General features: G+C 42.4%; 1 protein-coding gene across 1 annotated transcript in view; it reads left to right on the forward strand.

Moving 5' to 3' along the window:
* LOC139375831 (metabotropic glycine receptor-like) overlaps positions 1-25,206 on the forward strand; it is a 111,315-nt gene that overhangs the window by 53,601 nt on the left and 32,508 nt on the right. The window contains exons 4-7 of the mRNA XM_071117731.1: positions 1,813-2,024; positions 2,566-2,634; positions 16,372-16,481; positions 23,853-24,091. Of these exons, the coding sequence (XP_070973832.1) occupies positions 1,813-2,024; positions 2,566-2,634; positions 16,372-16,481; positions 23,853-24,091 (630 nt within the window). The remainder of the gene's footprint in view (positions 1-1,812; positions 2,025-2,565; positions 2,635-16,371; positions 16,482-23,852; positions 24,092-25,206) is intronic.

Raw genomic sequence — 25,206 nt, forward strand, 5'->3', positions numbered from 1 at the left:
TTCCGTGAAACATAAGATGTTACAGTTTCTGATGTCCTGTTGGTAGGATATTCGTGATCGTACCTTGTCTAGTTTATTGTCCAATGATTGCACGTAACGGCAGCTTTCCCACTCGCCTTCTGCGGATCCTTACGAGGCACCCCGCTCTGTGTCCTCTGTACCTGCATCTCTTCCTCTTGCAAATAACTGGGATGTTGGCCTTATCGGGTGTTCGGAAAATGTCCTGTGCGTCCTGCTTGTTGAAGAAAAAACTTAGTCTAGTCCGACTTTTTTTGCCATAAGATACGGTTGCAGAAACATTATGTACAAATAACACGGAAAAAAAACACAAAATAGCACAATTGGTTGGGTGTCATTTCATATTGATCATTACTAAATTACTAACCTTTCTGCACTATGATGTCTAAATTAAACATGTTTTTTTTTGTATTTAAGCCTCAGTTTTGGATTTTTTTCCTCTTTTTCAACAGTGTGCGGGTCTCCAGTATTCTCATTTTGATACCTACACACCTGGAACCGACACCTTGTTTAGGCTTTTATAAGACATTATAAAGGCTTAAATCTTACATGATTATAACAAGATATAAATAATAGTACCTTAAGGACAGGTTTTAAGTAAAGTGTTTTGTTAACAGGTTTTGCTTCAGAGTGCCCCACTCAACACAACCCTGGTGATTCTTCAAACATGACTCAGAACAACAAATTGCGAGAAGACACATAACCCACTGAGAAGTCAAATAACCCACTGCACTGAGAAGACATATAACCCACTGAGAAGACACATAACCCACTGAGAAGACACGTCACCCACTGTTTGCTAGAGCTCTACCGTTTCATGAGGTTCTGCCAGAGCTCGACCACTTCCTGAGGCTGTCTGCTAGAGCTCGACCACTTCCTGAGGCTGTCTGCTAGAGCTCTACCACTTCATGAGTTTTTCTGCTAGAGCTCGATGACTTCATGAGGCTGTCTGCCAGAGCTCGACCACTTCCTGAGGCTGTCTGCTAGAGCTCTACCACTTCATGAGTTTTTCTGCTAGAGCTTGACGACTTCATGAGGCTGTCTGCTAGAGCTCTACCACTTCATGAGGCTGTCTGGTAGAGCTCCACCGTTTCATGAGGCTCTGCTTTAGGGCTCTGGTCAACAGTAGTGCACTATGAAGTACTTCGAAGTACATACTATGAAGTATGTACATTTGAGACGTATAGAGTATGTGCATATTGGAACCGGTGGAGTAATTACAGGCTTGTTAGACACTTTTTACTGAGGGGATGAATAACATCTGTGTGACTGTGATACTAAGTATTACATACCTCACAATAACTCAACACATCTAGCTACAGCCCTGTAGTGGACCACAATAACTCAACACATCTAGTAGCTACAGAGCTTGTGAACCTACTCTGTACTGGAGCTTTTGCTACCCGCACATCGGAGTTATTTGAAGTTTTATGACAATGTGTTGTGAAACGGTTGCACCCTGACACCCTGCTAATTGCCAATCCATCTGCCGCCACATGGCCAATTTCCAAAATGCTGTTCTAAATGTCTTGGCTGGAATGTTTCACTGTAGATCAAATGTAAGGCTAGTAGTTACCAGCTGTTTACGTTGACAGTTTGTTTATTTCGGTCCTTATTAGCATTTACTTCAGCAACAGTTACTCTTACTGGGCTCAGTACAAATTAACCACAGAAACAACGACATTAAGACAAATAGTATTTTTTTGGTACATTGTAATTGCCTCCCCATTGATGTCACAACACGTCATCCTCTATATTTTCTGTGTTCCTTCCGTCTGTCCTTTCCCGGGAAAGAGAGCGGTGGTCACGCTCACGGTGAGGACCCCTCGGAGGGGTCCAGTAGGTGTCTGCCATGCCATGAGGGCTGCCCCTACTGCCGGGATGACACGCCCTGCTTGGCTCAGGAGGACGGAGCCCTTCGGCTTTCCGTAGCCTCCTTCCAGGGCCTCTGTATGCTGCTGGACTTAGTGGCCATGGTGCTGGTCTACCACTTCCGCAGGAACAAGGTAAGGACTCATTGGGGGGAGTCAGGGGTTAGGGGTCAAGCAGGTCATTATACAGGAGCTACATCCAGATTTTGGAGTGTAATGTCTCTTTAAGGCTAAACAAACCTGTAAATTGTGTTCCGAAATATGAGCTAACTGTATGTACTTGTGGTGTGAAACTGACTAGTCGTGTTGTTTCCTATAAGAATCTTACAGAAATACAGTTCAGAGGAGATGTCCCCCGAGGAGAGTGAATTTACGTATTGACATAAAAGACCTAACCTTCTAGGCTATAATGAGTCATTAAATTTGTCCCACAAATGTCCCGCCATCCTCTCTTTTTCATTGGTCATTGGTAACAGAGCAGCTCAACTAAGAGATCATCTTGGTAATTCATAGTCATCTTGTTGTGACATTGAGTCAAATTATTTGAATGGCTGACAATTGCACTCAGTAGATAATATGATTGTGTAGATGTGTAGATGTCCTCTCTCTCTCTCTCTCTCTCTCTCTCTATCTCTTTTTCTCTCGCTCTCTCTCTCTCTCTCTCTCTTTCTTGTAGAGGATCCGAGCGTCTGGTCTCGTCCTCCTGGAGGCCATCTTGTTTGGAGCCTTGCTTCTCTACTTTCCCGTAAGTCTCCAAACGCGTGTGTGTGTGTGTGTGTGTGTTTCTGTGTCTGTGCATGCATTTGTGTTTGTCTGTCTGTCTGCCTGTATGCCTCTCTGTCCGTCGTCCATCTGTCCCTCAATTGCTTGTGTCAAACCTTCCAAAATGATATATCACAGCTATTTATTAAAAACGGACCCAAAAACAAGACACAGAAATTCTGAACGACAACACAGCTGGTATGTGTGAGTAATGCTTCCAAGTGTGTGGTACAGTCCAACCTGGAGCGCCACAGAGTTGGAACAGACGGGGATTGTGGGTAGCTTATAGCCAACATTACATGGCATTCTTATGGAGCTACAGGGACTTCAAATTCACTCACTTCAAGTACCTCCAATGGCGCCCAACATCAATACACACAGAAAGAAAGAGGGGAAACAAGGCCATAGAAATCAACCACTCAGGAGGGACTATATAGAAGTCCTTGTTGCCAAGGGCGAGGTTGGGTGATCTAAACTCTAGAGTTGGAACAATGTCACTGTAGATTGGGTTGAGAAAGTTAGTGGAATTTTGCAACCCTACTTGCAGGCCTGATGTGGCATGTAAACTATGGGTTTCAGGCCACTGTATAAGGCCTTATGACATATGTCATGGTTAAATTAGAATGATCATATTCGCCCTAGGAACTCACTTGGTGAAGGCCACAGGACTGAAAATGAATAAATTCAACAACCGTGTCTCTGTCACTTACAAATACAGTCATGCATGTGTGGAAACAATTCAATCGAAAAGGCAAGGCACACTGGTAAATTATTTGAGAGGTGGCTTAGTAGGGGCGTTAAATTAAAGTATACCTTACTCAAAAAAAACATTTGTATTTGTATTACTCATATGAAGGTAGTACAGCTCACGTCAGTGATTTCAGTTTCTTCATTTTTTTTAGGTAATCCTCATAATGTTTGAATATCCAGAATTTATCCGGTTTTACAGTGCACATAGTAACAACGTAACGTAGGCACAACGTTACATAGTAACAACAGTACATGGCAACAACGTTAAATAGTAACAACATTACATAGTAACACCATGACACCATTACATAGTAACAACATGACATAGTAACAACATGACATAGTAACAACATGACATAGTAACACCATGACATAGTAACAACATGACATAGTAACAACATGACATAGTAACACCATGACATAGTAACAACATGACATAGTAACACCGTGACATAGTAACAACATGACATAGTAACAACATGACATAGTAACAACATGACATAGTAACAACATGACATAGTAACAACATTACATAGTAACAACATTACATAGTAACAACATGACATAGTAACAACATGACATAGTAACAACATCACATAGTAACAACATCACATAGTAACAAAGTTTTCATGGTAACAACATTACATAGTAACAACATTACATAGTAACAACATGACATAATAACAACATTACATAGTAACAACATGACATAGTAACAACATTACATAGTAACAACATGACATAGTAACAACATTACATAGTAACAACATGACATAGTAACAACATTACATAGTAACACCATGACATGGTAACAATATGACATAGTAACAATGTAACGTAGGCCCAACATTACATAGTAACAACATTACATAGTAACAACATGACATGGTAACAACATGACATAGTAACAACATTACATATTAACAAAATAACATAGTAAAAACGTGACATAGTAACAACATGACATCGTAACAACATTACATAGTAACACCATGGCATAGTAACAATGTACATAGTAACAACATTATATGATCGCAACAACGTTACATGGTAATACCGTTACATAGTAACAACGTTACATGGTAACAACATTACATATTAACATCATTACATGGTAATAACGTTACATAGTAACACCAATACATGGTAATAACGTTACACAGTAACAACATTACATGGTAACAACGTTACATGGTAACACCATTACATGATGGCAACAACGCTACATGGTAACAACATTACATGGTAACAACATTACATAGTAACGCCATTACATGGCAATAACGTTATATATTAACAGTATTACACGTTACTCTTTTAGACCAGGGGTAGCCAGCTCTTTTCGACTTGGGGTGGCCTACTATTTTAGACCAGGGGTGACCAGCTCTATTAGACCAGGGGTGGACTACTCTTTTATACCTACTCTTTTAGACCAGGGATGGCCAACTCTTTTAGACCAGGGGTGGCCTATTCTTTTAGACCAGGGGTGGCCTATTCTTTTAGACCAGGGATCCAACACTCTTTTAGACTAGGGGTGGCCTATTATTTTAGATCAGGGGTGGCCAGCTCTTTTAGACCAGGGGTGTCCTATTCTTTTAGACCAGGAGTGGCCTACTCTTTTAGACCATTGGTGGCCTACTCTTTTAAACCAGGGATCCAACACTCTTTTAGACCAGGGGTGTCCTATTCTTTTAGACCAGAGGTGTCCTATTCTTTTAGACCAGGGGTGGCCAGCTCTTTTAGACCCAGGGCGGCCTACTCTTTTAGACCAGGGGTGGCCTACTCTTTTAGACCAGGGGTGGACTACTCTTTTATACCTACTCTTTTAGACCAGGGATGGCCAACTCTTTTAGACCAGGGGTGGCCTATTCTTTTAGACCAGGGGTGGCCTATTCTTTTAGACCAGGGATCCAACACTCTTTTAGACCAGGGGTGGCCTATTATTTTAGATCAGGGGTGGCCAGCTCTTTTAGACCAGGGGTGTCCTATTATTTTAGACCAGGAGTGGCCTACTCTTTTAGACCAGGGGTGGCCTACCCTTTATACCAGGGGTGGCCTACTCTTTTAGACCAGGGGTGGCCTACTCTTTTAGACCAGGGGTGGCCTACTCTTTTAGACCAAGGGTGGCCAGCTCTTTTAGACCAGGGGTGGCCTATTATTTTAGACCAGGGGTGGCCTACTCTTTTAGACCAGGGGTGGCCAGCTCATTAAGGCCAGGGGTGGCCTATTCTTTTATACCAGGGGTGGCCTACTCTTTTAGACCAGGGATGGCCAACTCTTTTAGACCAGGGGTGGCCTATTCTTTTAGACCAGGGGTGGCCTATTCTTTTAGACCAGGGATCCAACACTCTTTTAGACCAGGGGTGGCCTATTATTTTAGATCAGGGGTGGCCAGCTCTTTTAGACAAGGGGTGTCCTATTCTTTTAGACCAGGAGTGGCCTACACTTTTAGACCAGGGGTGGCTTACTCTTTTAAACCAGGGATCCAACACTCTTTTAGACCAGGGGTGTCCTATTCTTTTAGACCAGGGATCCAACACTCTTTTAGACCAGGGGTGTCCTATTCTTTTAGACCAGGGGTGGCCAGCTCTTTTAGACCAGGGGTGGCCTACTCTTTTAGACCAGGGGTGGCCAGCTCTTTTAGACCCAGGGCGGCCTACTCTTTTAGACCAGGGGTGGCCTACTCTTTTAGACCAGGGGTGGCCAGCTCTTTTAGACCCAGGGTGGCCTACTCTTTTAGACCAGGAGTGGCCTACACTTTTAGACCAGGGGTGGCTTACTCTTTTAAACCAGGGATCCAACACTCTTTTAGACCAGGGGTGTCCTATTCTTTTAGACCAGGGGTGGCCAGCTCTTTTAGACCAGGGGTGGCCTACTCTTTTAGACCAGGGGTGGCCAGCTCTTTTAGACCCAGGGCGGCCTACTCTTTTAGACCAGGGGTGGCCTACTCTTTTAGACCAGGGGTGGCCAGCTCTTTTAGACCCAGGGTGGCCTACTCTTTTAGACCAGGGGTGGCCTACTCTTTTAGACCAGGGGTGGCCAGCTCATTAAGACCAGGGGTGGCCTATTATTTTATACAAGGGGTGGCCAGCTCTTTTCGACCTGGGGTGACCAGCTCTTTTTCAAATTGGGGTGGCCTACTCTGTACAGTCTGTACATAGTCAAAGCTTTCATTACTGTTGGGTCAGTCACAGTGGTCAGGTATTCTGCCACTGTTCAGGGCTAAATAACATTCTAGTTTTCTCAGTTTCTTTGTTAATTCTTTCCAATATGTCAAGTAATTATCTTTTTGTTTTCTCATGATTTGGTTGGGTCTAATTGTATTGCTGTTCTGGGGCTCTGTGGGGTCTGTTTGTGTTTGTGAACAGATCCCCCAGACCAGCTTGCTTAGGGGACTCTTTTCTGGGTTCATTTCTCTGTAGGTGATGGCTTTGTTATGGAATGTTTGGGAATCGCTTCCTTTTAGGTGGTTGTAGAATTTGAAAATGAGCAGGTATCGGCCTAATTCTGCTCTGCATGCATTATTGGTGTTTTACGTTGTACATAGAGAATATTTTTGCATGCAGAGTCTCAATTTGGTGTTTGTCCCATTTTGTGAATTCTTGGTTGGTGAGGTGACCCCAGACCTCACAACCGTAAAGGGAAATGGGTTCTATAACTGATTCAAGTAATTTTAGCCAGATCCTAATTGGTATGCCTTTTGTTGGCATAGAAGGCCCTTCTCGCCTTGTCCCTCAGATTGTTCACAGCTGTCTACAAGTTACCTGTGGCGCTGATGTTTAGTCCGAGGTATGTATAGTTTTTTTGTGTGCTCTTGGGGAACGGTGTCTAGATGGAATTTGAATTTTGTGGTCCTGGCAACTGGACCTTTTTTGGAACACCATTGTTTTTGTCTTACTGAGACTTACTGTCAGGGCCCAGGTCTGGCAGAATATGTGCAGAATATCTAGGTACTGCTGTAGGCCCTACTTGGTTGGGGACAGAAGCACCAGATCATAACCAAACAGTAGACATTTTACTTCAGATTCTAGTAGGGTGAGGCCGGGTGCCGCAGACTGTTCTAGTGCCTGACAATTTGTTTATATACAGTGCCTTTGGAAAGTATGCAGACCCCTTGACTTTTTCTATATTTTATGGTAGAGTGGCCAGACGGAAGCCACTCCTCAGTAAAAAGCACATGACAGCCTGCTTGGAGTTTGCCAAAAGGCACTTTAGACTCTCAGACCATGAGAAACAAGATTCTCTGATCTGATGAAACCAAGATTGAACTCTTTGGCCTGAATGCCAAGCGTCACATCTGGAGGAAACCTGGTACCATCCCTACAGTGAAGCATGGTGGTGGCAGCATCATGCTGTGGGGGTGTTTTTCAGCGGCAGGTTCGAGGCAAAGATGAACGGAGCAAAGTACAGAGAGATCCTTGATGAAAACCTGCTCCAGAGCGCACAGGACCTCAGACTGGGGGCGAAGGCTCACCTCCCAACAGGACAACGACCTAAGCACACAGCCAAGACAACGCAGGAGTGGTTTCGGGACAAGTCTCTGAATGTCCTTGAGTGGCCCAGCCAGAGCCCGGACTGGAACCCGATCGAACATCTCAGGAGAGACCTGAAAATAGCTGTGCAGCAACGCTCCACATCCAACCTGACAGCTTGAGAGGATCTGCAGACAAGAATGGGAGAAACTCCACAGATACAGGTGTGCCATGCTTGTAGTGTCACACCCAGGAAGACTCGAGGCTGTAATCACTGCCAAAGGTACTTCAAGAAAATACTGAGTAAAGGGTCTGAATACTTATGTAAATTACATTTTGTTAATTTGATTAATTAGCAAACATTTCTAAAAACCTGTTTTTGCTTCGTCATTATGGGTTATTGTGAGCAGATTGATGAGGGGGGGAGAAAACAATTTAATAATTTTTAGAATAAGGCTGTAGCGTAACAAAATGTGTAAATAGTCAAAGGGTTTGAATACTTTCCCAAAGCACTGTAGATGTATGTTGAAGAGTTTGGGGCTCAAGCTGTATCCCTTTCTCGCCCTGTGGAAAGAAATCTGTGTTTTTGGCCAATTTTAACTGCACACTTGTTGTTTGTGTACATGGATTTCATAATTTGGTATGTTTTTCCCCCAACACCGCTTTCCATCAATTTGTATAGCAGACCCTTTTTTGAAAACAACATAGCATGTGTAAACTTAGCCTTTTTTTTTGGTTTGTTTGTTTGTTTGTCAATTAGGGTGTGCAGGGTGAATACACGGTCTGTCATACGGTAATTTGGTAAAAAGCCACATTGACATTTCCTCAGTACATTGTTTTCACTGAGCAAATGGACGAGTCTTCTGTTAATGATAATGCAGAGGATTTTCCCAAGGTTGCTGTTGACACATATCCAACGGTAGTTATTGGGTTCAAATTTGTCTCCACTTTTGTGGATTGTGGTGATCAGTCCTTGGTTACAAATATTGGGGAAGATGCCAGAGCTGAGGATGATATCTCTCTCTCGCTTTCTTTCTTTCTTTCTATCTTTCTTTCTTTCTTTCTTTCTCTCTCTCTCTCTCTCTCTTTCTCTCTCTCTCTCTCTCTCTCTCTCTCTCTCTTTCTCTCTCTCTCTTTCTCTCTCTCTCTTTCTCTCTCTCCACCCCCTCCCTCCCTCCCTCCATCTACTCATTTCTCTTTCTCTTCTTCCCCCTCCTTCTCTGTTTCTCTTTTTCACTTTCCCCCGCTCTCTCTTTATCTTTCTCTTCCTCCCGCTCTCTTTCTTTCTTTCACTTCCCCCCTCTCTCTTTCTCTTTCTCTCTATTTCTTTTTTATCTTCTTCCCCCTCCCTCTCTGTTTCTCTTTTTCACTTCCCCTCTCTCTTTCTCTCTTTCACTTCCCCCCTCTCTTTTTCTCTCTTTGTCTTCTTCTCCCTCCCTCTCTTTCTCTTTCTCACTATTTCTGTTTTATCTCACTCCCCCTCTCTCTCTCTTTCTTTCTCTCTTTCTCTCCCTCCCTCTTTCTCTCTCTTTCTCTCACTCCCCCATCTCTCTTTCTCTCGCTCTCCCACTCTCTATCTCTCTTCCTCTCTCTCTCTCTCTCTCTCTCTTCCACAGTGATGTACCCTCTTCTTGCTGCTGCTGTTACTCCCACCTCAGCTTGGTGCAGCTGCTCCACTGTGGCGCTCAATGCATTTTTAAAGAGTCCATCAAGTTCTAGCGCAACTTGTTTTAAAAATAAATCTGCTGATTAATTTATTGGGCGGAGTTGGGGGTATATGGAAGGGGAAAGAAGAGGGATCCACCTTAGCTGGGTGATGCTGGAAACAAACATGTAGCCCCCCTTCCGTTCGCTCGTTTCAGGATCCCCCCTTCCGTTCGCTCGTTTCAGGATCCCATGCCAGTTAGTCTCCACTGGATATTGTGTGTGTGTGTGTATGTGTGTGTGTGTGTGTGTGTCCTAGTTTTACCTCTTGTTTGGGACATGGTGTATTTTAGCCTGTCATGGAGGACTGTGGGACGTGCTGTTCTGTGTGGACAGGGCTTGTTTACAATACATACAACTAAGACTAGCCAGAGGTCATCAGTACAGCAGTAAGAGGGCCAGTCTATGGAGAAGAGGTTGTGATGTTGTGTGTGTGTGTGTGTGTGTGTGTGTGTGTGTGTGTGTGTGTGTGTGTGTGTGTGTGTGTGTGTGTGTGTGTGTGTGTGTGTGTGTGTGTGTGTGTGCGAGTGCGAGTGCGTGTGCGTGTGTGCATGGTACACTTAGGACACTTCCCAAATTTTTCACTCCTCAGTCAAAATCAAAACCTTCACCTCTCTATTCCCCAGATACTACATGATGAAAAATACATGTATGTTGCTTTGAAGGACACCAAAATGGCAGTATGATACACAGGAGTTAGACTCATACCTTTTTCCTGTCACATCTACAGTCATGATGCGGGAACCTTGTTTTTCATGGGAGGAAAACTGACAGTCCATTCTGAAAATATATGCATAGTATTACATGCAAATACATCTTGGACAATTAGGGTATACTTACCATACTTACTTACTTCTTGGTTCCTGGAGGAAAATCAACTAACTAAATGTATCCAAAGCTGCCAGTCTTGGGCTACTTTCTTTGCTTCTGGCCATGAGCCATGACATGTGGCTGCAGTTAGGTCATACTAGTAGTAACTGTGGATCTTTCATACACTGCGTATTTAAATCCCTAGACTGTGGGTGTACCTATTTGGCTATCACACCTGACTCTGCGAGATGAGAGACGTGTGATCTGTCTCTGCGAGATGAGAGACGACTGACTCAAAGCTTTGCACACATTTCCTATTAACCGTGTTTGATATAACACACTTTGGGTAGAGGATTAAGAATGCAGGCAACTTCTGTTGTTGCATCTGTGAAAAGCCTGTGCTGCTTATGAATGGCCTATGTATGGCTTATGAATGGCCTATGTATGGCGTATGAATGGCCTAGGTATGGCTTATGAATGGCCTATGTATGGCTTATGAATGGGCTAGGTATGGCTTATGAATGGCCTAGGTATGGCTTATAAATGGCCTAGGTATGGCTTATGAATGGCCTATGTATGGCTTATGAATGGGCTAGGTATGGCTTATGAATGGCCTAGGTATGGCTTATGAATGGCCTAGGTATGGCTTATGAATGGCCTAGGTATGGCTTATGAATGGCCTAGGTATGGCTTATGACTGGCCTAGAAATGGCTTATGAATTTCCTATGGTTGGCTTATAAATGGCTTATGTATTGCTTATGAATGGCCTATGTACTGCTTATGAATGGCCTAGGTATGGCTTATTAATGTGTTATAAAGTCCTTACGCAGGTACCCTTCAGCGAAAGTATCACCAACATTTTCTCCCAGTGAATTCTGCAGCTTAATGAGTCCTCCTCTCATATCATGGAAGTGTGATATGTGCTTCAAGCATTGTTTGGCACTGAGCCATTGTTTCATCCCATCCAGGGAGTGACATTTCCCCTGTTTGCGAGTTTAAGCGGGCTCGTTGACGATCAGCGACAGATGTTCTGTCGTCTCGCCGCATGGGATAGGTGTCTGTCGCTCTGCTTAATTATAGAGGATACTTGCCATCTCTCAAACTGCCACAGTGCACCATGGGACTTGGAAGTGGATAAATTGCAAAGGTATACCATAGAGCAGGGTTCCCCAACTGGCGATCAGCGGGACGAATTTGGCCCTCGGGTGGTTTTATTTGGGCCCCCCCAAGTTTTGGAAAGGCCATCACATTTTATTTCAGGGATAGGTTGTGAGTATCGTAGAATAGTCAAAATCCTGTTTTTTTTTATTATTTTTTTTATTATGCTGAAAGCAAAGCAGTTTAGTCTGTGGAGCTGGGACAACAGCTCAACTTGAGGATTCTCAAATATGTAGACTAGCCCTGGCATGGTTGACTAGTTGAATGGTTGACATACTAGGTGCATGGTTGACATACTAGTTGCATGGTTGACATACTAGTTGCATGTTTGACATACTAGTTACATGGTTGACATACTAGTTACATGGTTGACATACTAGTTACATGGTTGACATACTTGTTGAATGGTTGACATACTAGTTGCATGGTTGACATACTAGTTACATGGTTGACATACTAGTTGAATGGTTGACATACTAGTTGCATGGTTGACAAACTAGTTGAATGGTTGACAAACTATTTGAATGGTTGACATACTAGTTACATGGTTGACATACTAGTTGCATGGTTGACATACTAGTTGCATGGTTGACATACTAGTTACATGGTTGACATACTAGTTACATGGTTGACATAGTAGTTGCATGGTTGACATACTAGTTGCATGGTTGACATACCTGTTGCATGGTTGAGATACTAGTTACATGGTCAACATACTAGTTGCATGGTTAACATACTAGTTGCATGGTTGACATACTAGTTGAATGGTTGACATACTTGTTACATGGTTGACAGACCAGTTACATTGACATACTAGTTGCATGGTTGACATACTAGTTGAATGGTTGACAAACTATTTGAATGGTTGACATACTAGTTACATGGTTGACATACTAGTTACATGGTTGACATAGTAGTTGCATGGTTGACATACTAGTTGCATGGTTGACATACCTGTTGCATGGTTGAGATACTAGTTACATGGTCAACATACTAGTTGCATGGTTAACATACTAGTTGCATGGTTGACATACTAGTTGAATGGTTGACATACTTGTTACATGGTTGACAGACCAGTTACATTGACATACTAGTTGCATGGTTGACATACTAGTTGAATGGTTGACATACTAGTTGCATGGTTGACATATTCGTTGCATGGTTGACATACTAGTTGCATGGTTGACATACTAGTTACATGGTTGACATACTTGTTGAATGGTTGACATACTAGTTGCATGGTTGACATACTAGTTACATGGTTGACATACTAGTTGAATGGTTGACATACTAGTTGCATGGTTGACAAACTAGTTGAATGGTTGACATACTAGTTGTGTGGTTGACAAACTATTTGAATGGTTGACATACTAGTTACATGGTTGACATACTAGTTGAATGGTTGACATACTAGTTGCATGGTTGACAAACTAGTTGTGTGGTTGACAATCTAGTTGAATGGTTGACAAACTATTTGAATGGTTGACATACTAGTTACATGGTTGACATACTAGTTGCATGGTTGACATACTAGTTGCATGGTTGACATACTAGTTGCATGGTTGACATACCTGTTGCATGGTTGAGATACTAGTTACATGGTCAACATACTAGTTGCATGGTTAACATACTAGTTGAATGGTTGACATACTTGTTACATGGTTGACAGACCAGTTACATTGACATACTAGTTGCATGGTTGACATACTAGTTGAATGGTTGACATACTAGTTGCATGGTTGACATATTCGTTGCATGGTTGACATACTAGTTGCATGGTTGACATACTAGTTGCATGGTTGACATACTAGTTGCATGGTTGACATACTAGTTACATTGACATACTAGTTGCATGGTTGACATACTAGTTGCATGGTTGACATACTAGTTGCATGGTTGACATACTAGTTGCATGGTTGACATACTAGTTGCATGGTTGACATACTAGTTGAATGGTTAACATACTAGTTGCATGGTTGACATACTAGTTGAATGGTTGACATACTTGTTACATGGTTGACAGACCAGTTACATTGACATACTAGTTGCATGGTTGACATACTAGTTGAATGGTTGACATACTAGTTGCATGGTTGACATATTCGTTGCATGGTTGACATACTAGTTGCATGGTTGACATACTAGTTACATGGTTGACATACTAGTTGCATGGTTGACATACTATTTGAATGGTTAACATACTAGTTACATGGTTGACATACTAGTTACATGGTTGACATACTAGTTACATGGTTGACATACTAGTTGCATGGTTGACATACTAGTTACATGGTTGACATACTAGTTACATGGTTGACATACTAGTTACATGGTTGACATACTAGTTGCATGGTTGACATACTAGTTGCATGGTTGACATACTAGTTGCATGGTTGACATACTAGTTGCATGGTTGACATACTAGTTACATGGTTGACATACTAGTTACATGGTTGACATACTAGTTGCATGGTTGACATACTAGTTGCATGGTTGACATACTAGTTGCATGGTTGACATACTAGTTGCATGGTTGACATACTAGTTACATGGTTGACATACTAGTTGCATGGTTGACATACTAGTTGCATGGTTGACATACTAGTTGCATGGTTGACATACTAGTTACATGGTTGACATACTAGTTGCATGGTTGACATACCAGTTCTCCGTCTTGAGGGTTAAACCCAAACAGTTCAAATTGTCACAATACATTGCATATTCAGTATGGGGTTTATAACACAAATCTATTTTAATCATGTGAGATGTGATATTTGTGATTCTGCAGCTGCTGGAATATATAATGAAATAAGTCTGTAAACATACAGAAGCTGAAAGCAAATACACTTTCCCCTTGGTTCAGTTCACCATGCATGACCTGGTGCCTCCATCCAACTATTAACAAAAGCTAAAGTTTTGTCAGCAAGGCAGAAAGAGAAATGAGGGCGCCCGATGCCTCAGTGATGTTTAGTTCTATCTGCCTAGGGAGAGACGACAGTTGAAAATTAGCTGTCTGGCACAAAATCTGGCACCTTCACAAAAAACTTGATTAATGTGCGTTTTCTCTGTCACATAAACCTACGGTTATAATGTAGTGGCCTAGGGTGGTCCAGCCTCTGGATCACATTTACTCTGCACCGCTGTGAACATGGGTTTCGATCTAACCCACTGCTCTAGCGTTTACATTTTAGACATTTAGCACTCTTTTATCCAGTAGTGAGTGAATACATTTTAAAACATACTTTTCTACTGTTCCCCCGTGGGAATCAAACCCACAACCCTTCCCTGCAACTGCCATGCTCTACCAACTGAGCTACACAGGACTAAACTCTCTCCTGTTTCTCTACCCTGTCTAATAAACAGCTCCTGTTTCTCTACCCTGTCTAATAAACAGCTCCTGTTTCACTACCCTGTCTAATAAACAGCTCCTGTTTCTCTACCCTGTCTAATAAACAGCTCCTGTTTCTCTACCCTGTCTAATAAACAGCTCCTGTTTCTCTACCCTGTCTATTAAACAGCTCCTGTTTCTCTACCCTGTCTAATAAACAGCTCCTGTTTCTCTACCCTGTCTAATAAACAGCTCCTGTTTCTCTACCCTGTCTAATAAACAGCTCCTGTTTCTCTACCCTGTCTAATAAACAGCTCCTGTTTCTCTACCCTGTCTAATAAACAGCTCCTGTTTCTCTACCCTGTCTAATAAACAGCTCCTGTTTCTCTACCCTGTCTAATAAACAGCTCCTGTTTCTCTACCCTGTCTAATAAACAGCTCCTGTTTCTCTACCCTGTCTAATAAACAGCTCCTGTTTCTCTACCCTGTCTAATAAACAGCTCCTGTTTCACTACCCTGTCTAATAAACAGCTCCTGTTTCACTACCCTGTCTAATAAACAGCTCCTGTTTCTCTACCCTGTCTAATAAACAGCTCCTGTTTCTCTACCCTGTCTATTAAACAGCTCCTGTTTCTCTACCCTGTCTAATAAACAGCTCCTGTTTCTCTACCCTGTCTAATAAACAGCTCCTGTTTCTCTACCCTGTCTATTAAACAGCTCCTGTTTCTCTACCCTGTCTAATAAACAGCTCCTGTTTCTCTACCCTGTCTAATAAACAGCTCCTGTTTCTCTACCCTGTCTAATAAACAGCTCCTGTTTCTCTACCCTGTCTAATAAACAGCTCCTGTTTCTCTACCCTGTCTAATAAACAGCTCCTGTTTCTCTACCCTGTCTAATAAACAGCTCCTGTTTCTCTACCCTGTCTAATAAACAGCTCCTGTTTCTCTACCCTGTCTAATAAACAGCTCCTGTTTCTCTACCCTGTCTAATAAACAGCTCCTGTTTCTCTACCCTGTCTAATAAACAGCTCCTGTTTCTCTACCCTGTCTAATAAACAGCTCCTGTTTCTCTACCCTGTCTAATAAACAGCTCCTGTTTCTCTACCCTGTCTAATAAACAGCTCCTGTTTCTCTACCCTGTCTAATAAACAGCTCCTGTTTCACTACCCTGTCTAATAAACAGCTCCTGTTTCACTACCCTGTCTAATAAACAGCTCCTGTTTCTCTACCCTGTCTAATAAACAGCTCCTGTTTCTCTACCCTGTCTATTAAACAGCTCCTGTTTCTCTACCCTGTCTAATAAACAGCTCCTGTTTCTCTACCCTGTCTAATAAACAGCTCCTGTTTCTCTACCCTGTCTAATAAACAGCTCCTGTTTCTCTACCCTGTCTATTAAACAGGAACATTACTAAAGAAGTAGGACTACTTCTGTAAAAAAAAAGAAAAAAAAGGGAAGTAGAGTATAATGAGAGTAATGTGGATCTCCCCTTCTGTTTAGGTGATGATACTGTACTTCAGCCCCAGCGTGTTGCGCTGTATCCTCCTGAGATGGGTGCGTCTCCTGGGCTTTGCCACGGCCTACGGAACAGTGATACTGAAGCTTTACAGGTTTGCTACAGGTCTACTTTCTAGTACAGGTCTTTCACGTGGGGTGTATTCATTAGTGTATGCCGTATGCAAAATGTTTTGCAACTGCATATTCGGGTAGGTTCTTCTCTGTTTCGGCCTGTTTTGTTCCTAGTGAATATACCCAAGCTTTATAATGCAGAAATCAATCCCATAATATGGTACTGGTACTCCCTGTATATAGCTCCACATTGTTCTGGTACTGGTACTCCATGTATATACAGTACCAGTCAAAAGTTTGGATTTTCTACATTTTAGAATAATAGTGAAGACGTCAAAACTATGAAATAACACATATGGAATCATGTAGTATCCAAAAAAAAGTGGTGTTTGGTAGGCCATCATTGTAAGTAAAAATTTGTTCTTAACTGACTTGTTAACTGACAAGTTAAATAAAGGTTAAATAAACAAATTATAAAAAATAAACAAATCTAAATATACTTTATGTTTGAGATTCTTCAAAGTAGCCACCCTTTGCCTTGATGACACTTTCGCACACTCTTGGCATTCTCTCAACCGTCTTCATGAGGTAGTCACCTGGAATGCTTTTCCAACAATCTTGAAGGAGTTCCCACATATGCTGAGAACTTTTTGGCTGCTTTTCCTTCACTCTACGATCCAACTCATCCCAAACCATCTCAGTTGGGTTGAGGTCGGGTGATCGTGGAGGCCAGGTCATCTGATGCAGCACTCCATCACTCTCCTTTGTGGTCAAATAGCCCTTACACCGGTTGGAGGTGTGTTTGGAGTCATTGTCCTATTGAAAAACAAATGATAGTCCCAACTGGAGGTGTGTTTGGAGTCATTGTCCTATTGAAAAACAAATGATAGTCCCAACTAAGCGCAAACCAGATGGGATGGTGTATCGCTGCAGAATGCTGTGGTAGCCATGCTGGTTAAGTGTGCCTTCACAGAAAGTGTCACCAGCAAAGCACCCTCAGAACCACACATGTAACAGTTGTTAAAATACATTGTGAATTTCACCAGGTTCATATATTACAGTTTTTTTTCGATTGCTAAACGACAGTGGACACAACTGGAGTCACATGTGCAAAACTCTAACTACAGTCTGCACAGCAGCAGTTCATGTGGACCAAACTCTAGTTCGTTTTTCATTGCTTGAACACAGTTTTCAAAACTCTACACACTTATCCCATGACTTTAACCACAACCTGCACAACACTGTGGATTTACAGCACTTTGTTCAAATGCTAACACACTGCAGTCAAAACTGTGAACCACACATTCAAAACGGAATAGATTTCAGCCTTGTGCCTTTCAAACACTGCTGATTGCAATTTCAGCTGAAAGGCTAAGCAGGTGTCTTGTTTTAGACTTGTTAGTGAACACACACACATATTACAGTATATATAGGTAGAGAAATATTTTCAGATGCGCAGGAAAATGCTATTGTTGACATGGTTGTTGTCAACAATGCAATAAAACTGCGGGAGATTCAAGATAGAGTGCTGGCTGATAATGATATATTTGAAAATGTTAATTCTGTCAGCACAACAACTATTGCTCGAGTCCTAAAGAAACACCAAGTTACAATGAAACAGTTATACACTGTACCGTTCGAGAGAAACAGTGAACGGGTAAAAGAGCAAAGATACCAATATGTCCAGGTAAGATGTCTGAGGTTACGTACACAGCTATACAAAATATTTACAGTAAAAAAAAACACTAGCATTTCTACAGTAAAACTGTGCACTTACTGTTTTTCAGAGAGTAATGGAGGTGGAAGCACTGGAAAGACCACGTTCATTTGTATTTATCGATGAAGCTGGATTTAACCTTGCCAAAACACGGCGCAGAGGAACAAATGTTTTAGGATAAGGGCCACTGTGGAGGTTCCAGGCCAAAGGGGGGGAAATATCACCATGTGTGCTGCAATGGCCAATGATGGTTTGCTTCTCAACACACCACTCATTGGCCCATACAACACAGAAAGGTTTATAGCTTTCCTAGAACAGCTCTATGCTCAGCTAGTGCCAGCAAAACAGGGGGAGCCAGTAAGAAACCCCCACGTTTTTGTCATAGTTTGCAATAATGTTGCTTTTCACCACTCTGCAGCTGTCACAGATTGGTTTGCAGCACATCACAGATTTATGGTTTTGTACCTGCCTGCATATTCACCCTTCCTCAACCCAATAGAGGAGTTTTTGGTCACCACCCACATGACCAAATGTCTCTTTTGGAAGCCATGCGTGCCGGATGTGAGGACACGAGTCCAGAGGACTGCCAGGGATGGATAAGGCACTCCAGAAGGTTCTTCCCCAGGTGCATGGCAAGAGAAAACATTAGATGTGATGTTGAAGAAAACCTGTGGCCTGATGCTAGAGAGAGGCAGGATTAGCCCCTCAATTATTTGTTCGAATTACAGTATGTACTTTTAGTTTCTACCTTTTTTTTCTCATTACTGTAATTCCGTAAATTACTACAGACTATTGAAGAAAACTGCTAATTTTCATTTACCTTAAAGAATTGTTATGTTCAAAAAATTTTAATAAATCATGTGAAAGAATGTCACTCTTTTCTTTGAAAAAAATATTACTTTGTATGAAGTCACTCTGTAAAGATGAAAAGTTAGTAATTTCTGTATTGGTGTTTGATGCTAGTGTTTTTACTCTCAGTGTGTTCTGAGTGACAGTGTGTGTTATCTCAGTGAGGGTTGTGCATAGTGTTTGGCTGCACTGAGCGTGTTTTGAGCCATGTGTTAAGAGTTGTGTTGCTTGGAATGAGTTTTGCAGGAGATGTGAACTGTTTAGTTCAGGTGACTGTTGGTAGTGCAGACTGTAGTTAGAGTTTTGCACATGTGACTCCAGTTGTGCCCACTGTCGTTTAGCAATCGAAAAAAACTGTAATATAGAATGTTGATGTGTTATTATGCATCCCTGCATCCTGGGAATAGAGTAGTTTACTTACGTTTTGCCCTTCATCCTGAGAATAGAGTAGTGTTTACTTACGTTTTGCCTTGCATCCTGAGAATAGAGTAGTGTTTACTTACGTTTTGCCCTTCATCCTGAGAATAGAGTAGTGTTTACTTACGTTTTACCTTGCATCCTGAGAATAGAGTAGTGTTTACTTACATTTTGCCCTTCATCCTGAGAATAGAGTAGTGTTTACTTACGTTTTGCCTTGCATCCTGAGAATAGAGTAGTGTTTACTTACGTTTTGCCCTTCATCCTGAGAATAGAGTAGTGTTTACTTACATTTTGCCCTGCATCCTGAGTAGTGTTTACTTACGTTTTGCCCTTCATCCTGAGAATAGAGTAGTGTTTACTTACATTTTGCCCTGCATCCTGAGAATAGAGTAGTGTTTACTTACATTTTGCCTTGCATCCTGAGAATAGAGTAGTGTTTACTTACATTTTGCCCTGCATCCTGAGAATAGAGTAGTGTTTACTTACATTTTGCCTTGCATCCTGAGAATAGAGTAGTGTTTTCTTACGTTTTGCCCTGCATCCTGAGAATAGAGTCGTGTTTACTTACGTTTTGCCTTGCATCCTGAGAATAGAGTAGTGTTTACTTACATTTTGCCTTGCATCCTGAGAATAGAGTAGTGTTTTCTTACGTTTTGCCCTGCATCCTGAGAATAGAGTCGTGTTTACTTACGTTTTGCCCTTCAACCTGGGAGTAGAGTAGTGTTTATTTATGTTTTGCCCTGCGTGCTCGTGCTCAGATAATGTTGATGCACTATGAGAGGGAGGCACGCTTTGTCTGTTGTCTTCAGAAAAGATTCCTGTAAGTACAAAGTCACACACACAGTGTTTTGTTCATGAATAATGATGTATATTTAGAGGTTACTCATAAGTGGATGGTGTTGTCAAGACGCAATTGTAATTGTACTTTTTTAGGATGATATTAACATTCAACATGTGGTTACTAGCTAGCTAAGATACTGTATGTGTGAACGATGGCTTGCTCCACGACTGATTCCAGTCCACTGTATTGTGCGTCTGTTGTAGAAAGAGGCGACGATTCGCAGAACATATTTGTGCTCTGCAAATGTTTTGTATTTTTTTGGGGGGATGCAGAGAGTGAATTCGGATTCATTAAAACAACCTGATTTCCGAAGTCTCAATCAACCACACACAACGCAGAGCTACAGCACTGGTTACTTGGAGATCATCCGTTCACCTACTCTGCATCTCACCAAGATACAGAGGTTGGAACCAACAATTTCACATTTGGACTATCATCAGACCAAAGGCCAGATGTCCACTGGTCTAATGTCCATTGGTTGTGTTTCTTGGCCTAAGCAAGTCTTTTCTTATTATTGGTGTCCTTTGGTAGTGGTTTCTTTGCAGAAATTCGACTATGAAGGCCTGATTCACACAGTCTCATCTGAACAGTTAATGTTGAGATGTCTGTTACTTGATCTCTGTCAAGCGTTTATTTGGGCTACAATCTGAGGTGCAGTTAACTCTATTGAACTTATCCTCTGCAGCAGAGGTAACTCTGGGTCTTCCTTTCCTGTGGCGGTCCTCATGAGAGCCAGTTTCATCATAGCGCTTGATGGTTTTTGCGACTGCACTGTCATTTCTCTTTGCATATTTGAGCTGTTCTTGCCATAATATGGACTTGGTCTTTTACCAAATAGGGCTATCTTCTTTATACCACCCCCCCCCCCCCCCCCCCCCCCCTACCTTGTCACAACACAACTGATTGGCTCAAACACAGTAAGAAGGAAAGAAATGCCACAAATGAACTTTTAACAAGGCACACCTGTTCATTTTAATGCATTCTCGGTGACTACCTCATGAAGCTGGTTGAGAGAATGCCAAGAGTGTGCAAAGCTGTCATCAAGGCAAAGGGTGGTTACTTTGAAGAATCTCAAATCTCAAATATATTTTGATTTGTTTAACACTTTTTTGGTTACTACATGATTCCATATGTGTTATTCCATAGTTTTGATGTCTTCACTATTATTCTACAATGTAGAAAATAGTACAAATAAAGAAAGACCCTTGAATGAGTAGGTGTGTCCAAACTTTGGACTGGTACTGCTCCACATTGATCTGGTACTGGTACTTCCTGTATATAGCTCCACATTGATCTGGTACTGGTACTTCCTGTATATAGCTCCACATTGATCTGGTACTGGTACTTCCTGTATATAGCTCCACATTGATGTGGTACTGGTACTTCCTGTATATAGCTCCACATTGATCTGGTACTGGTACTTCCTGTATATAGCTCCACATTGATCTGGTACTGGTACTTCCTATATATAGCTCCACATTGATCTGGTGATGGTACTCCCTGTATATAGCTCCACATTGATCTGGTGCTGGTACTCCCTGTATATACCTCCACATTGATCTGGTACTCCCTGTATATAGCGCCACATTGATCTGGTACTGGTACTTCCTGTATATACCTCCACATTGATCTGGTACTCCCTGTATATACCTCCACATTGATCTGGTACTGGTACTCCCTGTATATAGCTTCACATTGATCTGGTACTCCCTGTATATACCTCCACATTGATCTGGTACTGGTACTCCCTGTATATAGCTTCAAATTGATCTGGTACTCCCTGTATATAGCTCCAACTATACTGTAGTTCCATTCTTCTGTATTTAATTGTATTACTCTTGTGTTAGTGTTTCATTTTAATTGATGGGAAGGGCTCGTATAAAACAAGAATTTCACGGTAAAGACCAGTTGTATTCGGGGCATGTGACAAATAAAATGTGATTTGGCCAAATGAGAACACTTCTGCAGTGTTCTGCCTAGAACTTTCTGTCTTTTCTCCCAACGATTTTTCCCAAAGATGCTCCTTAATGAGTTTGCCCTGTAGAGTGCCCTCCAATAAACAGGTTCCTCTCAGAATTGGTCCTGGTTTGCCATTGTTCTATTTTGCTACTTAGTAGTCAAAGTGAGTGGACAGTGGCATAGGTAGCACTTTACATTCTCAATCACTACCTACCGTAGCATAGAGTTCTCTCCACTCTCCTCTGGAAATGACTTGGCTTTCATGTTGGCCTTTTTACATTTCGCAGAGACAGCAGAGAAACAACTCAATCTGATCAAGTGTGTGTAAGAAATTGTGTGTGTGTGTGTGTGTGTGTGTGTGTGTGTGTGTGTGTGTGTGTGTGTGTGTGTGTGTGTGTGTGTGTGTGTGTGTGTGTGTGTGTGTGTGTGTGTGTGTGTGTGTGTGTGTGTGTGTGTGTATTGTCCACTCCCACTTCAGTTAATATAGTTTTGTGAGTGCAGAAAATAGGGGGCCAAAGGGCAGCCTGCTACTTCCCCTGACAAAATTACAATTTAAGTTCCTCGTGGTGTGATGGGCTTGAAACCTAACCTTAGTGTCAGTTCAATATAGGAGAATCCCACACAGATATCAAAGATGAGGCAGGATCAATCATAGTCTGTCCCTCGGAGACCCCAGAGGTTGAAATAGCTCCTTATATCTATGCTAATCTAGACCACACTTCAGAGAACACACTGTTGCTAGCTCTGGCAAGGGTCTTTCAGCAGTAGTATAGGAGAAGTAATAACGGAAGCCGTAACACTGATGAATGCTAGCAGTGGTAGAAGGAATAATGCAGTGTAATGAATGCTACCAGTGGTAGAAGGAATAATGCAGTGAAATGAATGCTAACAGTGGTAGAAGGAATAATGCAGTGTAATGAATGCTAACACTGGTAGAAGGAATAATGCAGTGTAATGAATGCTAGCAGTGGTAGAAGGAATAATGCAGTGTAATGAATGCTAGCAGTGGTAGAAGGAATAATGCAGTGTAATGAATGCTAGCAGTGGTAGAAGGAATAATGCAGTGTAATGAATGCTAGCAGTGGTAGAAGGAATAATACAGTGTAATGAATGCTAGCAGTGGTAGAAGGAATAATACAGTGTAATGAATGCTAGCAGTGGTAGAAGGAATAATACAGTGTAATGAATGCTAGCAGACCAGTTGGTTGTAATCTGGTTATATATAACAGACACCAGTTGGTTGTAATTTGGTTATAACAGACACCAGTTGGTTGTAATCTGGTTATATATAACAGACACCAGTTGGTTGTAATCTGGTTATAACAGACACCAGTTGGTTTTAGTCTGGTTATATATAACAGACACCAGTTGGTTGTAATCTGGTTATAACAGACACCAGTTGGTTGTAATCTGGTTATATATAACAGACACCAGTTGGTTGTAATCTGGTTATATATAACAGACACCAGTTGGTTGTAATCTGGTTGTAACAGACACCAGTTGGTTGTAATCTGGTTATATGACGTCTTCTCAACGAGAACCATAAAGCCCTAAAAAAAACACTATTAGACGTCACGTGCCAAATTTGAGAACAGAAACAACCCTTCTCTCTCTTCTCTCCTCCAGGGTGCTGAAGGTGTTCCTGTCCCGTACGGCACAGCGGACGCCCTACATCACCAGCTGGCGGGTGCTGCGTCTGCTGGGGGTCATCCTGCTGGTGGTGCTGTGGTTTCTGGTGGCCTGGACCTCGGCCGTGTGTCAGACACCTGACCGGACGTCGGCCCTCATCGATGTGGGCCTCACCCCCGACGGGCTGCAGTTCAGCATGTGCCTGCTGGACCGCTGGGATTACATGATGGCAGTTGGTGAGTTGTGACGGAAGTGTGGACCTCTTGTCAATATCCCTAGTCAATTACCAAGTGGGCAAACTAGTTGAAATGACATTGTTAAAGCCAAAAAATGATTGAAATTATCAAATAAAATCAAGCTTTATTTATACAGCACATTTCAGACATGGAACGCAACAGAATGTGCTTCACAGAAAATAAATGATAAACAATGAAAATTAAAACTGAAATATTTACTACACAACAAATTTAGGAGGATAAAAAACAAAATAATAATAATAAAAACTGAAAGACTAAAAAGTACCCTAAGGAAAAGCAAAGCTAAAGAGGTGTGTTTTAAGATCTCTTTTAAATATGTCCACAGTTTCAACCCCCATTCAGGTTCTCTGGCAGAGGGCTGGGGGCATAGTAACTAAAGGCTGCCTCTCCATGCCTCTTGGTCCCCTCAGGTTCTCTGGCAGAGGGCTGGGGGCATAGTAACTAAAGGCTGCCTCTCCATGCCTCTTGGTCCCCTCAGGTTCTCTGGCAGAGGGCTGGGGGCATAGTAACTAAAGGCTGCCTCTCCATGCCTCTTGGTCCCCTCAGGTTCTCTGGCAGAGGGCTGGGGGCATAGTAACTAAAGGCTGCCTCTCCATGCCTCTTGGTCCCCTCAGGTTCTCTGGCAGAGGGCTGGGGGCATAGTAACTAAAGGCTGGGGGCATAGTAACTAAAGGCTGCCTCTCCATGCCTCTTGGTCCCCTCAGATTCTCTGGCAGAGGGCTGGGGGCATAGTAACTAAAGGCTGCCTCTCCATGCCTCTTGGTCCCCTCAGGTTCTCTGGCAGAGGGCTGGGGGCATAGTAACTAAAGGCTGCCTCTCCATGCCTCTTGGTCCCCTCAGGTTCTCTGGCAGAGGCTGGGGGCATAGTAACTAAAGGCTGCCTCTCCATGCCTCTTGGTCCCCTCAGGTTCTCTGGCAGAGGCTGGGGGCATAGTAACTAAAGGCTGCCTCTCCATGCCTCTTGGTCCCCTCAGGTTCTCTGGCAGAGGGCTGGGGGCATAGTAACTAAAGGCTGCCTCTCCATGCCTCTTGGTCCCAGGCTTTAGGAGAGTTAAAAGGCCAGTGACAGAGGACCTGAGGGTGCAGTGTACAGC

The sequence above is a fragment of the Oncorhynchus clarkii genome, chromosome 20 (genome assembly GCF_045791955.1).
Source record: "Oncorhynchus clarkii lewisi isolate Uvic-CL-2024 chromosome 20, UVic_Ocla_1.0, whole genome shotgun sequence".
Classification (NCBI taxonomy): Eukaryota; Metazoa; Chordata; class Actinopteri; order Salmoniformes; family Salmonidae; genus Oncorhynchus; species Oncorhynchus clarkii.